The sequence below is a fragment of the Phaethon aethereus genome (genome assembly GCF_964289735.1).
Source record: "Phaethon aethereus genome assembly, chromosome: 3".
Classification (NCBI taxonomy): Eukaryota; Metazoa; Chordata; class Aves; order Phaethontiformes; family Phaethontidae; genus Phaethon; species Phaethon aethereus.
Window position 1 is genome coordinate 48,331,719 of NC_138576.1, and position 14,782 is coordinate 48,346,500.

At 34.4% G+C, this 14,782-nt stretch overlaps 1 protein-coding gene across 2 annotated transcripts in view; it reads left to right on the plus strand.

The window, feature by feature from the left end:
• The window catches only part of GRIK2 (glutamate ionotropic receptor kainate type subunit 2), a gene marked incomplete at both ends in the record, with an annotated part of 429,084 nt that overhangs the window by 172,414 nt on the left and 241,888 nt on the right, over positions 1-14,782 (plus strand). For both annotated transcript variants that reach the window (XM_081997417.1, XM_081997418.1), the window contains one exon: positions 1,851-2,024. In XM_081997417.1, the coding sequence (XP_081853543.1) occupies positions 1,851-2,024 (174 nt within the window). The remainder of the gene's footprint in view (positions 1-1,850; positions 2,025-14,782) is intronic.

Here is a 14,782-nt window from a genome sequence, read left to right on the forward strand (position 1 = left end):
TTGGCATGTAAATAGCTTGTTGAACAGAAAGCAAAATAATTTGTGAAGTTCATTAGAACTGTGAAGGCAAAATACTCTGCACAACTACGTGTCTTATTTTAGAAGGGCAAGTTGTTCTATTACTTAAGGATTTAGTATTGCATGCAATAGAATTTCCCTCACTAGTCTATCAAAATGGGCTTTAGATGTGTTAAGGGATTTTTTATTTTTTAAATTTTTATTTTGTTAATGGTGAAAATTGCTTGAGTGATTTGCTGTCCATTGGCATTTAATTTTTATTCTTAAAACTATGTTTAAAAGTCAAGATTTTCTATCATTCTTATTTCCTTAGTAGAACATTAGCTTTTTTTAGGAGACACGAGTATTATATTGACTTGGAGGTACCAAAGGATAATTTAGTGTGCATGAATGGATGATAGATTTTGATTTTGCAATGTAGCTTTGGAATTTGCATCAGAATTTAGATGTTTTGATATATTAATTGCTTCTTACCTGACATGGTGAAGGTCCTGTCAAATAAATTTTCCAGTCACAGTGTTTACAGCAGTCTTCTGTGTACCCTCCTCTTGATTGATTCAGGGTCTAATGCTGTAGCTCATTAATACTCCAGACTGTGTGTATTTATAATATATGCATAATATTGTTGTGTATATTTATTATATTCCAATGTAAACATGGATATGTTTGGATTAAATAATGACATCCGAGGTTCTAACTTCTTTCACAGTGAAAACTGAGAACTCTTAAAGGAAAAGATGTAACATAGTTCTAGTTATGGTCAACCTTTCCTTTGCAATAAAATATTTTATTTCTTTAGAAACAGGACATGAGCTAGGTTAATTTTAAATGAGTAACTTAAAAATATTTTGATACCTGCGTATCTTAGGTATTATATATGGAAAATGGTATCATAATTAGTAGCTATATTAAAAATGGTAGTAATTGATTACTGGTTGATATTTTGGTGGATTTAGTGATACTAACAATGAATAATGAATTATATTCTGGTTTTCCATAGTACAATATTTAATCTTCTTCAGCTTTAGCCAGTAAACAAAATGGATTCAGGCAAGTGTTACACCTAACACTACCATTTCATGGAAATTTATAGTATATTAAACTGTCAGTAAAAAATAAATTAAAAATGAGATGAACGACTAAGTATGAATTATGTGGAGAATTTCTATGTTCCGTGAAACTAAAATTATGTTATAGGACAGTAATGTCTTATGTATAACCTTGATTATGTCACTTAAAAAATTATTTAAAAGGAAACAGAAAGAAAACCAAATGAAAATTCATTTATAATGCACATAGTTAAGCCTAGTGAGTCATGACTGTTTATTGTCTAGAGATCAACATGTTCAAGTTTCATAGAGAGTGCAGGTGCAAGAAAACTCTTGTTCTGTTTATTTTATGATTTGAAGTCTGTTCTGGTAAACTAAAGAAATAGTGATTAATAATAATAATCATTTAGCTGCCATTAATAATAATAATAATAAAGCCTATTGTATGTGAATACCCTATGCCTATAGGCTTAAATACCCTACTGTAGTATTTTAACCTAACTAGTAGTGGATACAACCAGACTTAGCATTTCCTAGAAGGCTTCTTTTTTTTTTTTCCAAATAGGTGGTTGAAGCTTTTCTTCCTCTGTGAATCAGACTACTCCTACTTTAGGGTCAGCTGAGTTGCTTGCTCACAGGCCCCCAGATAAACAGAGCATACTCCCTAGCGTATACAGCAGTTACTCCTGCAGATTTCAGTCCTGTCATCTGGGGAGATGGCCTAACAATTGAAATAGGAATTGCAGTGTATTAAAGAATTTATACAATGGTCATTTTTTCCAGGACCTGTTTGCCTTGGATGTGGAACCCTATCGGTATAGTGGTGTTAATATGACCGGATTCAGAATTCTAAACACGGAAAATACCCAGGTGTCATCTATCATTGAAAAGTGGTCTATGGAGCGATTACAAGCACCTCCTAAGCCTGATTCAGGTTTGCTGGATGGATTTATGACGGTATGAATATCAGTGTTTTCGTTGCTTTTTTGTGTATGTTTGTGAAGCTAAAAAACCTTCTAACATTTTATTTCTTTTACTAAAATTATTTAGAGGTATGACACCAAATATTATTGTAAACATGAGTCAGACAGTAACTGTGGTGTTTTTGTTAGTATTCTGTAGACTGAATACATGGCCATATTAACTTTCTTTCAAAATTACACATAATGTATTTTTTTCCAAATGATAATGCCACATTTTAAATGTCTAATTAATTTAGTCCATATTTCCTGACTTTGTTGGTGAAAATATTGTATGGGATCATGCCAAACCCTGACAAAAATCAAGCTGAACTACAATTGTCTCTTTGTCTGAGTTTTGTATCTTATTAATTTAAGATAAATCCATTAATAATGTGTGCTATTTAATTTCTACATATTTTTAAAATATTTTATGAATACTATATATAACACCTTCTTACTATCTTTTCCAGTTTCTATGCCTTTATATAGCTAATTAATGTGGTGGTTTGGTTTTTTTTTTTTTTTTTTTTTTTCCTTCCATTGCCATTATTCTCTGGCCTCACTTCAGTTCATGAAAATCACAATTACATTCATGCAAATAAACTTTCATTACTAGGCTAATGAGTTTCTGCTCATTAGCTGGAATTAAATCTAGAAGCATAATGTCAGGAAGGAATTATTTTAAAACATATCTTACATTGGGACCTCTTATGTTTTCAAATTTGTTAAAAGATTTAATTTTCCACTTTGTCCTGGAGTAATTTGTTTTATCTTTGATGATAGAGTTCCACTGCTCTGTAGATTTTTTTTTTTTAATCTTTTCATGTTCCATTTGAAAAATAACAAATTCTGTTTCTTGAAGATTAGTTATCTTAGTTATCTATCAGTTATCTAGATTGTGTTAATTGAGCCACATACCATAGCTAATCTTTTGAACATTTTTTCTACTGATAAGTTTTAAAGATTTATAGACATTAGATACTAAATGACAGTATTTTAAAAAGTTAATTTACTTTTTGTCTTGTTTTTAGAAAATTACCCTTTTTAGAGAAAAATGCTTTTTTTCTTTACTTGTTGTATATAGTGTCTTGAACATGATAATTGGGAACATTTAAAATTTAATTTATTTACTAGCTCTGTTGTGCTGCACTTTTAAAGTACTCTGTGATGGGATCTGTAAAGTTACATTGTTCATTTCCCTAAATAATTTCAAATAAGCAAATGAACTGCCCAAAATTTTAGAAATGTGTGAAGTATGCATCTGGTTTGCATATTGCTGCTGCTTAGTACTGCAAGTCATTGTTTCGTGCTTTCTTGTTTGCATTAATATTTTCATTCTTTGGTTTTTACCTTTTTCAATTTAAAAATTGTAGCAGTTCATCTCACTCATTGTAGTTTTATATTTCATGCATTGATCAAAGATATAATTAATCTCAAACCTTCAGGTAGTTACCAAGATCAGTAGCAAAAGATACTTTATCATAACATAGGGCCATGGTCAATAAAATCATAGAACAATAAATATTGAAAGAGAGTTCTGTTGGCCAGTCACATGTTGGTATTGTAAAGAAAATGCTATTCTCAGAAAAGCTTCTGGTGTGAGGCAGAAATTATTGCTAGTATATGACTTTGTAAGACCATACGTCACACCATTACTTCACCTCAGGACAGAAAAAGACAAAGTAAAGTAGTGCATGAAAAACACACTGCTTTCTCTTCTGGACCCTTAAGAGCCCTCTGTAAATCTAAGTGGAACCACGTATTCATACAGACATGATGAATATTTTATGGAGATTCTTTATGTTGATTAAACATCTAAATGCACTTTGATTACCTGATTTTTAGATACCTGAGATATGCAGACAGAATTTAAAGGATATTTAAAGGCCTAATAATCTGAACAAGTGATAGGTACTTATAGATCTTTTATAATTTGGCCCTTAGATACAGAAAAATACATTCACAAGATGTCAGTTTTACAAGAAATGTCATTGGAAGGTGTAAAAGAAAGTTATGTCATGACATCATTGCACAGAGTTCTTCCTGTGCTCAGAATAAAATAAGTCATCATGAATAAAATGTTATGAGTTCAGAATCCTTTTACTCTACAACTATTAATCTTCTACAGTTTTCTGTGCCTCAAGTTAGAATTTAGCATGCATAATTAAGATGACCTAACAAGCTTTGCTGCTTCATTAACGTAAAGTTTTCCTTACTAATTGCTTTTGCCTATCATCTGATTTAGATATCTGCTTTCATCTTACACAGGAAAAAGTGTACTACTTTCTATTCTGACGAGTAATTTTAGTCTTTAATGTTCACTTTAGTAGTTGTATATGGCAGGTGCAGGGAAGAATTGTGGAACTTGATTAATGCAATATCTAAGGTCAATATTAAAGCGTTTCCTCAGAAAAATCATAGTTTGGGTCTGATATGTTTTGCAGGCTACCGATCAGAAAGGGGCACTATTTCGTTGTGTATTTCCTCTTTCTGCTCTTAATTCTTTTGTTCATTTTTTTACATTTTTAAAAAATTTCTCCTTTCTTTTCTGGTCATAGTGTGCTTCTCAAGCTTAGGTGCTCTCCACCATGAAACATAATATTTCTCAGCAAGCGAAAATTAGTTGTAATAAAAAGTTAAAGTAATAGTAAACTTTGAGGGCAAAAATGTAGATATTTGTTGCATACCCTGGGTGGGCCTACGGTTGTTTTCTCTGTATGAGATTTCAATCTGATTCAAAAAAAGAGCGCTGAGTTTTCATGAATAAAGATTTGAAATTTTTAAAAGCTTCTTTGGATAAGGTGAATAAATCCAAGGATATTCTCTTTAAATACATAACTGTAAAAAAGATGCAAAAATCACCAGGAAAAATGCTAATACCTTCAGACATTGTCCTTAATCAAAGGAATATACAAATGCATTCACTCCACAGAGCTGTCTAGGAAATTCATTTTGAAACTAGCCATGCTGAGGGATATAATAAAAATGTTGAAGTTATAATCACTTCAGAATTTGAGAATGGAAATGAAAGAGAGAATAATGTTAGATTCATAAGTGTGTAGGTATCTTCTCCTAATTGGCTCTCCATATTTGCACACCTAAAGACTAGGGGGACATATTTATACTTTAAATTCTTTCTTTGTTCTCTGTTTCTCCTGACTGTAAGAAAATCTACTTAGTGACCTCTTAATTTCCAAACATTATGACTGTCCTTTGAAGTGTAGTCTATCTGAATGTTCACCTTCTTAGTTTTATGGTTATGTTATTTTAATATTCTCAGAAATTTTGTTGAATCCAATGGTAAGACAAAGAATTGCTAAGGAAAAGAATGGTGGAAGGGTGAGTATGGATGGACAACAATGGTGTATTTTCAGTTGCATTAAATCAATTTGTTTGAAAAAACCCTAAGACCCTGTAATGAATAAACCAATATGTGAAGGCCACATTAAATGTTAGTAATCAGATGAAAGAACCCAATAATCATCATCAGAGCCCTTTAGCATATTTTTGGTAAGACTTTTTTAATCATGTTAAACTAATTTGATTAAGATAATACAGTTGGGAAGTATTTTTTTTTTTCCATTACAAACAAGATTGGAAGAGATTAGAGAGGGTAAGGGAAGGCACTGAAACCATGGCACTTGCAGCTTAAGAGCCACCTGAAACTTAAAAATCTAGAATTAAAAAAATGATTCAGTTTTTTATCACGATATAACCAAGGTTTAAGAAGGTTTTTCAGATAAGTAACTCCCATGTTGGAAGATAATTGGACGTGAGTAATATTGAGGGCATTCTTCTACTGCTGTGAAAGACAAGTATATATATCCCAGGTTCAACACCCTACTCAAAAAAAACCCCCAAACCAACCAACCAAACAAAAAACCAAACAACAACAAAAAAAACCAAACCAAGAATTTGAATCTAGATGTCTGATCCATTTTAATCAAGGCTTAGGTGAGCAGCATGAACCAAAAAAAATTGTGAATAGAAAAAATACAGCAGTGATAAAGGAAGAGATTAGATTTTAACCAAACTGTTAAAATTAAGCTCTTAATAACTGACTCAAGAAATCTGGGAGATGCAAAACTGGAAATATACTCTATTAGCAATACTAGTATTTTGTATATTTAGTTCGGTTTATTTTTTAATCTAACTTTGTTCTGTACCTCAATTTCTTAGTTTCTTGTACAGTGTTCTCCAAAATTCACTGCTTTGCTTTCCTCCCAAAGGAAGCAAAAAAATTATGGTGTCATCCAGGGTTTTCATTCAGCAGACTTCTCGAGTTGGACTTACTCTATTCAATGACTGTAGGAGCTGATGTAGATAGTGAGATCATTACGCTGGGTACAAATTCTGCGCTGAGATAGAAAGTTCTAAAATTTTGTTTTGTTTTCCTTTAGGCAAATAGTTACTTTGATAGTTACTTGGGGGTAAAAAAGAATACATTCATTGCAAGTATAGTTATTTTAAGCTTGTTCAATTAGTGCTTTAATGACATTTGGGTGCTTATCCAGCAGTGTTAACAGAATCTACAGCTGCTTTACATCCTGCTAATTCCTTAGACTATGCTTTGAGTTTTTAAAAAAATAAGAAATTATTTCATAATTGTTTATGTTCTTGATTTGAAATGGTAATCTTTTTAATTTAGCAATGAAGTTTTTTTATAGAAGATAAGACTTGTATTTTGTTGAATAACTTGTTACAAGTTTGTTATTTAGTTCTGTCCTGGTTTCAGCTGGGATAGAGGTAATTTTCTTCATAGAAGTTAGTGTGAGGATATGTTTTGGGTTTGGGATGAGAAAATGTAGATAATGTGCTGATGTTTTGAGTTGCTGCTAAGCAGCCAAGGACAGTCCAGTTTCTCATGCTGGCCTGCCAGCGAGCAGGCTGGGGGTGCACGGGGAGCTGGGAGGGGACACAGCCAGGACAGCTGACCCAGACTGGCCAAAGAGATATTCCCTACCATATGATGTCATGCTTGGTATATAAAGCTGGGACGAGGAAGGAGGAAGGGGTGGAGGGATGTTTGGAGTTATGGCGTCTGTCTTCCCAAATGACCGTTATGCATGATGGAGCATCTCATGATGGAGATGGCTGAACACCTGCCTGCCCATGGGTAGTGGTGAATTGTTCTTTGAATTCTTTGGTGAATTCACCAAAACAAGGTGAATTCCTTGTTTTGCTCTGCTTGCATGTGAGGCTTTTGCTTTACCTATTAAACGGTCTTTATCTCAGACCATGAGTTTTTTCACTTTCAGTCTTCTGATTTTCTCCCCCGTCCCACCATGGGGGAGTTAGCGAGCCACTGCATGGTGCTTAGTTGCTGGCTGGAATTAAACCACGACAATTTCTTTTAACAGTAAAAGGATATTTGTGGAACTGCGATTTCTTATTCCTACCTAACAATACGGAAATATCTTTTATATTTGAGATAGCTAGTTAAACAATAATTTAGTCACTGCTAGCAGGCACTGTAGCTGGACAGATGGATTTGATGAGAAAAAGGTGCTGTTAAGGTTCTTGAGGGTAAAAAGATCCATAAAAATAAAAAGAGATATTCATTATAGAAATACAGTCTCGTATTCTGATTTAGAGCTTCAAAGAGGATAGCTTGTTAAGTAGACAGCTTTATAATTATCCCTTTAGCAAAAGGAATTTTCTGGATTTGCTGATGAGATGTGTTTAGTAAAACAGTGTGGCAGCAAATGTGTACTTCAAAGGAAATACTAAACAATTACTTATTACTGAATTACAAGCTAGGAATCTCCCCTAGGCACAGTTAACTTCATGAGTTTAGGGACTATGCAGGATTTCATGCTGTAAGATGTTTTAGAAGTGATATATCAGCTATTTTGAGAATTAATTGCATTATTAAATATTTGACTCCTGTATGTAGTCTTTCTTGGTATTTTAGGAGACAGGATCAATAAGTAACTTGCAATCCTATCCCGAAGGAAAGATATGCCCAAGTATTGTATAGCATTTAGCAGAAATTGCTGCTTCTATCCTATGGAATATTTCACAGAATTCTTCCACACGTGGTTTGAGGGTGTATGCATATATTTATAAATATAGTAAGATTAACATGGATTTATATAATGCTTTCATGTTAGAACTCTCCTGCTACATCTTTACAAAGTAATAGAGGAAACTCAGTGTAACAGCAAGTAGGGAAATGGCAGAGTTTGTACAACCCGCAAAATCTCCTATGCAGTCTGGAAAACTAGCTGAAAGATGGGTTGTTTTTTGAAATAGGAACTTCAGTGCCTTTACTCAGGAAAAATACAAGTGTCTGCACTGTATGAAATCTAAAGTCTGAGGACTGTAACCCAGTGCAGTATAATCTGTCAAAGAGGATAGTTTTCTTAGGATATGCATTCTGAAATCCAGTTTAATAATTTGTTTATACACTGTATTTATTGCAATTTTTTAGGAAAAGTAAACCAAAAGCAAGATTACTTTTATTCTGTTTCTTTGCTGTTATGGTTAAAGAATGTTGTCTTTAAGAGCAGCATAATCAATTAAAGCTGATAATCAAAGGATGTATTTGCAGAAATGAACAACTCTAGCAATCATTATGGCTACAGTTTTAGAATGTGGAATAGTGACAGTGTAGCCATGCTAGGTTAAGCGGCAATGTAAATCATTGAATTTGTGGAGAGAAGGGACCATCAATTCAGCTCTTATTGTGTGCTCATTAGCTTCACAGTGGCACTGCCTGTTAGGGCTGGCATGTACTTAACTCAATAGTGATGTTTAAAAGTATGTTCAGGGTAAAATCCTGTTCCTTTGGAAATCAGTATATGTGTGTAATTTGGCTAACCTTTAGTTTGCTTCATGCATGCCAGGTTTAGATATGGTAATGCAGATGGACTGAAGAGTTGATTTCTGCCCCCCCGCCGCGTATTAAATACTACATACTGTAATGGAATGAAAAAGACTGAAAAACATATGTAAATATTTGTCTCTGAATATTCAGGTGGTTAATTTGGGTGTAGTTTGGTAAGCTCTGTCTTCATTCATTATATACTTCTGACTTAGGAAAAACAGGAATGTGTTATTTCTTTCTGTTACTAACTAATACTTACTAATTACTAGATCAGTTGACATAGCTGGTAGAAGTAAACAGCTGCCGGGCATACCATCCTCTCTGCTAAAGACCTGAAGGGATATATGCTTGAATGTTTTCCCATTTTTTTCCTTTTCCAGATGTATATAGATTTGTCTAATAAAAGATATTGCTTCTCCCTATAAATACTTTTTTGCTTGTCTCTTTAAGATAAGCAGCACACTACTTACAATTTTAAATGGGTTCAAATACTACATGTAGCCTTCACTGGGACTTTCATCCAGATCAGATATGTATGTAGTTATTGCTTAAATTCATTTTCCTAAGGGATAACTCCATTTTCTGTCCTGAAGATCATGAACTCAATTTTAGGGCTCTTCAGATGCCACAGGATATTGTGCCTGGCCTCCACCTGCCCTTCCAGAAAACCACAGGTCTCCTGTAAGTCCAAAGTAATGTCTGCCCACCTTCTGTGGATGTTTTGTGTATCCTTGAATATTTCAGATGGTGCTATATGCCTACATTTAGGCTGCTTAATCAAACTTCTAACTAGAATTGTAGCAATGAATGTAATTTCCACTTAAACAGTCTAGTGGGAACACAGTTGCCACAAACTCACAAGCAGCACTACTAAACAGTGCCTAGGAAAATTCAAGCATCAACCTGAACCTGCATGTGAATACCTTTATGTCAGGCTGGAAACAAAATTAACATGCTTTAATTATTATATATTTTCTTTATGAACCTGAGGCCTTGTGGATACTAGCGTATGTTCCTTTTAATTTTGGTAAGATTAGTCCTGAGAATCAAAAGGTTTGGATGATCTACATGATGTTTATTTAATGCTGTTGGTTAGAATCAGAATGTCAGGGACCTGTATTGATTTACAAGTAAGATCAAGGGAAAAAGTCCGTTAGTAGAGGAGTGGGAGGTAAAGCACTATCAGGAGAGAATATTTACTATCTGAACACTAGGTATCATGGTTGTTATAGAAAAATACTGAAGGGCTTTTCTTGGAGTATAAATTAGCAACAACTAGCCAGCTGGATCTAACACAAAATTTACTAATGATTTGCTCCTAAAGAGTGAGCTGTTCCCTGAGAAGATGTGCTCCTATCTCCTCATTTGCAGAGATGCGTTCAACTTACCAGAGCTGCTAAAATATTGTTTACTTTGTATGCAATAAGTTGTGGTAATTTTGAAATACAGTACCAAATTTTTGAAGCAGTTTACATAATTACAGGTAGGTGATTAAGATTCAGCCAAATGCAGTTCAGTGTAAGATGTATGGAATATGTTGAAAGTGTTTTAGTTTAAGGCTTTGTAATACTGTAAAAAGAAGTTACTGGTGGGGTTTTTGTGGGTTTGTTGTTTCTGTGGTTTTTTTTTTTTTACCTTAAGCAATTTAAATTTGTGTGTGTGTGTGATAAAAGCATCACTGGGAGAAACGCATTGCACATAATGGAATTATGTGGTCAGTTAGGCTTCCTTAAAGTAACTTTACCCCTTTAAAAATGTATTCTTAGAGTGATATTCAGGTCTGTGGTTCCCCAGGCCCCTTCTCTAAGCTGTGTTTTCTTTGACTTATACAGTTGGAAGTAGTAGCATATAAAACCAATAAAGAATGCAATTACTTTTTTCCTGGAGATAATAGGGGATTGAACAAAATACTTCAGGACTCAAACAGAATATTGAAGCATTCCAAATGTTACATTTGGAAGCATGAACAGAACATACACAGTAACTTCTTTGTATAAGAAGGACCTCGATAAACTGGGCAAGTTCAGCAGAGGACCACCAAGATTGTCAGGGTTGAGGGACTGGAGCACTTGCACTATGAGAAGAGGCTGAGGGAACTAGCTGGGGGAAAAAGTGGCCTCATGAGGACCTAACAGCAGCCCCCCAACACCTGCAAGGATGTTATCAAGAAGACAAAGTCAAGCTATTCCTGGCAGTGCATGGCGTGAGCATAAAAGCAAACACATAAACAGAAAGAAGTTTGGACTGGATATAAGGAGAAACCTTTTCACCGTGAGGAAACTAAAGCAGTGGAACAGATTACTCAGAGAGGTTGTGTAGTCTCCATCCTTGCAGGTTTTCAAGACCTGGCAAAATTCTGAGCAACATGGCCTGACCTCAGCAGTGACATTGCTTTGAGCAAGGGGTTGGACTAGAGAAGGTCTGAGGTCTCTTGAGCTTGAATTATCTTGTGATCTTTAATTTATGTACAACTACTTGTGACTGTCCTTTGAGAGGTTAATCTCCAGTAGCTCTGTAGAGCACTATTTGATCTGAGGGAACCTCTCCAAAAGCAACAACAGTTAGAGCCATGAAATTGAAAGCTTTACTCATATTCCTGAAGAATAATTGTAGCTTAATCACACAGACATCATACAGCTAGTAAACCAGAATACCAGTTTTTCCTTTTCTTCTAGAAGTTACCCTTCTGTTTCGGGAGAAGCATCTGCATCACTTCCTGTTTTGCTTGTATTTTAATCCTAATGGGCATACGAGTTTTTTTGGATTACAACAAAACTTCATTAAATATAGTGTGGTCTCAAATAGGATTTTAAAAATTTTTACAACTGAAGTTGCCTTAGAATATATGAATTGCGATATTATCAGACTAATGTTAATATCAAAACACTTAGTGAATTAATTCAGTAAAAGAAATTACATAGTCATAGTTGCATCTCTCCTGGAAGACACTAAAATGTGCTTTTGTGAGATGTTTATAAGACATGTTGGTGATCTTTGTAAGATAGTCAAAGCTGCTGATCATTACATCTATCCAGCCACACAGACATAATTATGTCCCAAACTTTAAAAGTACTGAGAATTTAAAAAGGTCCAATATTTATAATGATGAGCACACCATAAAAAGAAAAAATGAGAAGCCTAATAATTCCATGTTCTGTTCAGATTTTGACTGGTTTACTGTGTTTTAATGTACGGAGGATCATGAATTGAGCTTGTCTATGCTGTACAGTCATAGGCATAGTGGTTAATCTGCCTGTCTCCTTTCTACGTAGCCATTGAACAGGCAACTTTGCAAAAAGCTTGGTGGCAAACCATGTAGAGCCTTTCCAGGAACAGCTAGTGGTCTGCTAAATCATCCAGCAGTGGCTTGGCATATTGAGACGTATTCTGTCATGGTGGCGGCCATGTCTTAGGCTTCATTTGTTTCTGTTTGCAGATAAACTGCCCAGAGAACAAGTTTAATATCCTTTGCCTGTGCTTCAGAGTGAACTGTACATACATACCTCCTAATGAAGAAGATGCCTAAACAGTATGTGTGGAATTCACCTCTCCTAACTTAATTGGTGTAAAATTCAGATGTCTAGTAATTGCCTCTATTTCCTTTGCAGTCCGTAGAGGAAGAATACAGAAAATTGTCCTAAAAAAGCTACATAGACTGTATTGCTGAAGAGGTGTCTATAGAGAGCCCAGATGATTGGCTGGCTAATTTTAAATGGCTGAACTTAGGGGAAATTATTAATTTCTGATGTATGTGGGTTTTGCACATACAGACTACCCCAGTTTTTATTTTTATTTTGGTGATGTGTTTACAGTTCTGCTTTGTCTGTAGCTCTAAGACCATATGTATTCTTTAATACGGACTATATTACTTTGCCCTGTCTTGAATCAGTGATTCCATACACACCAAGGTGATGACATATTTTAATAAACTAACCAAAAATGCACTAACAATACAGTGAAAATTGTAAGTAAATAAGATTGCTTATTTCTTGTTTCCCTAAAACACAAGAATATTGTTACTTTCGAGGCTGGTCCCAGAATGTCAGTTATCAGTACTGTCTTAATTTTTCCAGCAGTGTGTTGTGTTTTAATTGTTGTGGATTCTTGCAAATTTTACCACCTGAAGGAATTTCTTAACAATTACTATGATTGGATAGGACTTGGGTAGCAAAATTAATAACCATATCAGAAACTATAACACTCTTCTTTCTTCCTAATGACATTTAGTGCAGACTCTCACACCTTTTATGTGCAAACCAACCTACGCTTATTTTGTAGAGATGCGATGAAATTCTCTTCTCATGTTGCACTTTGTAAACCCAAACAGTTTAGTTTAGTACCAGAGGTGGAGAGAGGGAGGAAGGAGTTTTAAACTCTTTAAACAGGTACAGCAGTTCTGTATGTCAAACAAGTAGACAAAGTTCCAGGACTTCTCTTTTGATAAGATCCTAATTGTATAAAGTACTAAAAATGTTTATGAGGTTCCATAACATTTTCACATTAGCCAGAGGCTGCACTGCAGAAGCTAGCAAGCCCAGTCTCCACAGACCACTTTATTGTGATGGTATTCTTTCAGTATGTCTTCTCCTCATTATCTGGACAACAGCAAGAATCCGAGGGTTGTTTTTTTTTTAAAAAAAAGGAAACAACAAATACTCTTCAGTACTAGTCCAACATTCATATGACCATGACCTAGATGTCTCTAACTAGTAAGACAATATTATTTATGTTTATCTGTTTATGACTTATTCCAGTGGAGTAGTGCCCTATGGGAAGACAAACTAGAGGAGAAATTTTTTTTCTGAGCAAGTATGAGCCATTGAGTAGGCCAAGATTAGATAATGACGCCTTCAACAGCCAGTAATGGAATAACATTAAGTCTTTTGAGTTCACTAGGCAGTTGGGTGTGCTAATGAAGGTACCATGCTGGGAAAGCATACATTTTAGTTGGAATTTCTTATGAGAGGGTGATTGCACATTATGGTATGAATAGCTACACTAAATGCATGGAAATTTTCCGCCAGAAAATTAAGGCCTCCTCTACCAGGTAATGGCTTACTGGAGGAATGTAATAGTAGTGAAGTAAAATCTGAAAACAGATGATTTCCTATTTAATAGTCCATTGACTTTCCTCCTAGAGTCATTGTCTCCACCACAATGGCTATGGTCTTTAGTTTCATTTGTAATCAAGCTCAAGCTGTTTTGGTATGACTTGGGAAGGTACTTCTTTGTTGTTAGAAAATGGTTTAATTCATTAAAGTATTATGTTTTTCAGTTCAGGTGTAGTTACTGATTTCAGCTGTATTTTCACTAGTGTGCCTGAAGAGATATTGCACAATACATTAAATTGTTTTATTCAGTTTTGCCATCCATAAGTGTCACCCTGTCTTCAGTATAAATTTCAGTATCTTCTGGTATCCATTTGTGTCTCCAAACATTTAATATTTCCTGAATAGTTCTAGTACATGTTTATGCTATAAAGATCTTAATAATTTTTTGTATGATTAATTATTAACAATTTAGAAGGATAAATGCATTAATTTTGCTTCTGACACCTGGTAAAAATTATTAGTATTTATAGTGTACTGTAAGTAGATATATTATTTTGAAAAATGAAAAAAAAAAAGAGAAAATCTGATTAAGAATTTTTTCTTTGTATTGCTAACTGTCCTCCTCACTACTTTGCTGATATTTCTGACCAGGCAAATAGCTTTCCTATTTTTCTCTCAACTAGTAAAAAGCCTACTTTTCTTGGAGCTGCTATTCTGCAAAAAACTACCATTCTATCATTCCGTAAAAGATGCTTGGAGGGAAAGATTTAAATAATCTGCGTGTATCAAACAATACAGAAAAGTAGATGTTGTCCAGAGTCACTAAAGTAGATTATCTATTGTACACCATGTTAAACTTACTGTTCTGGTTTC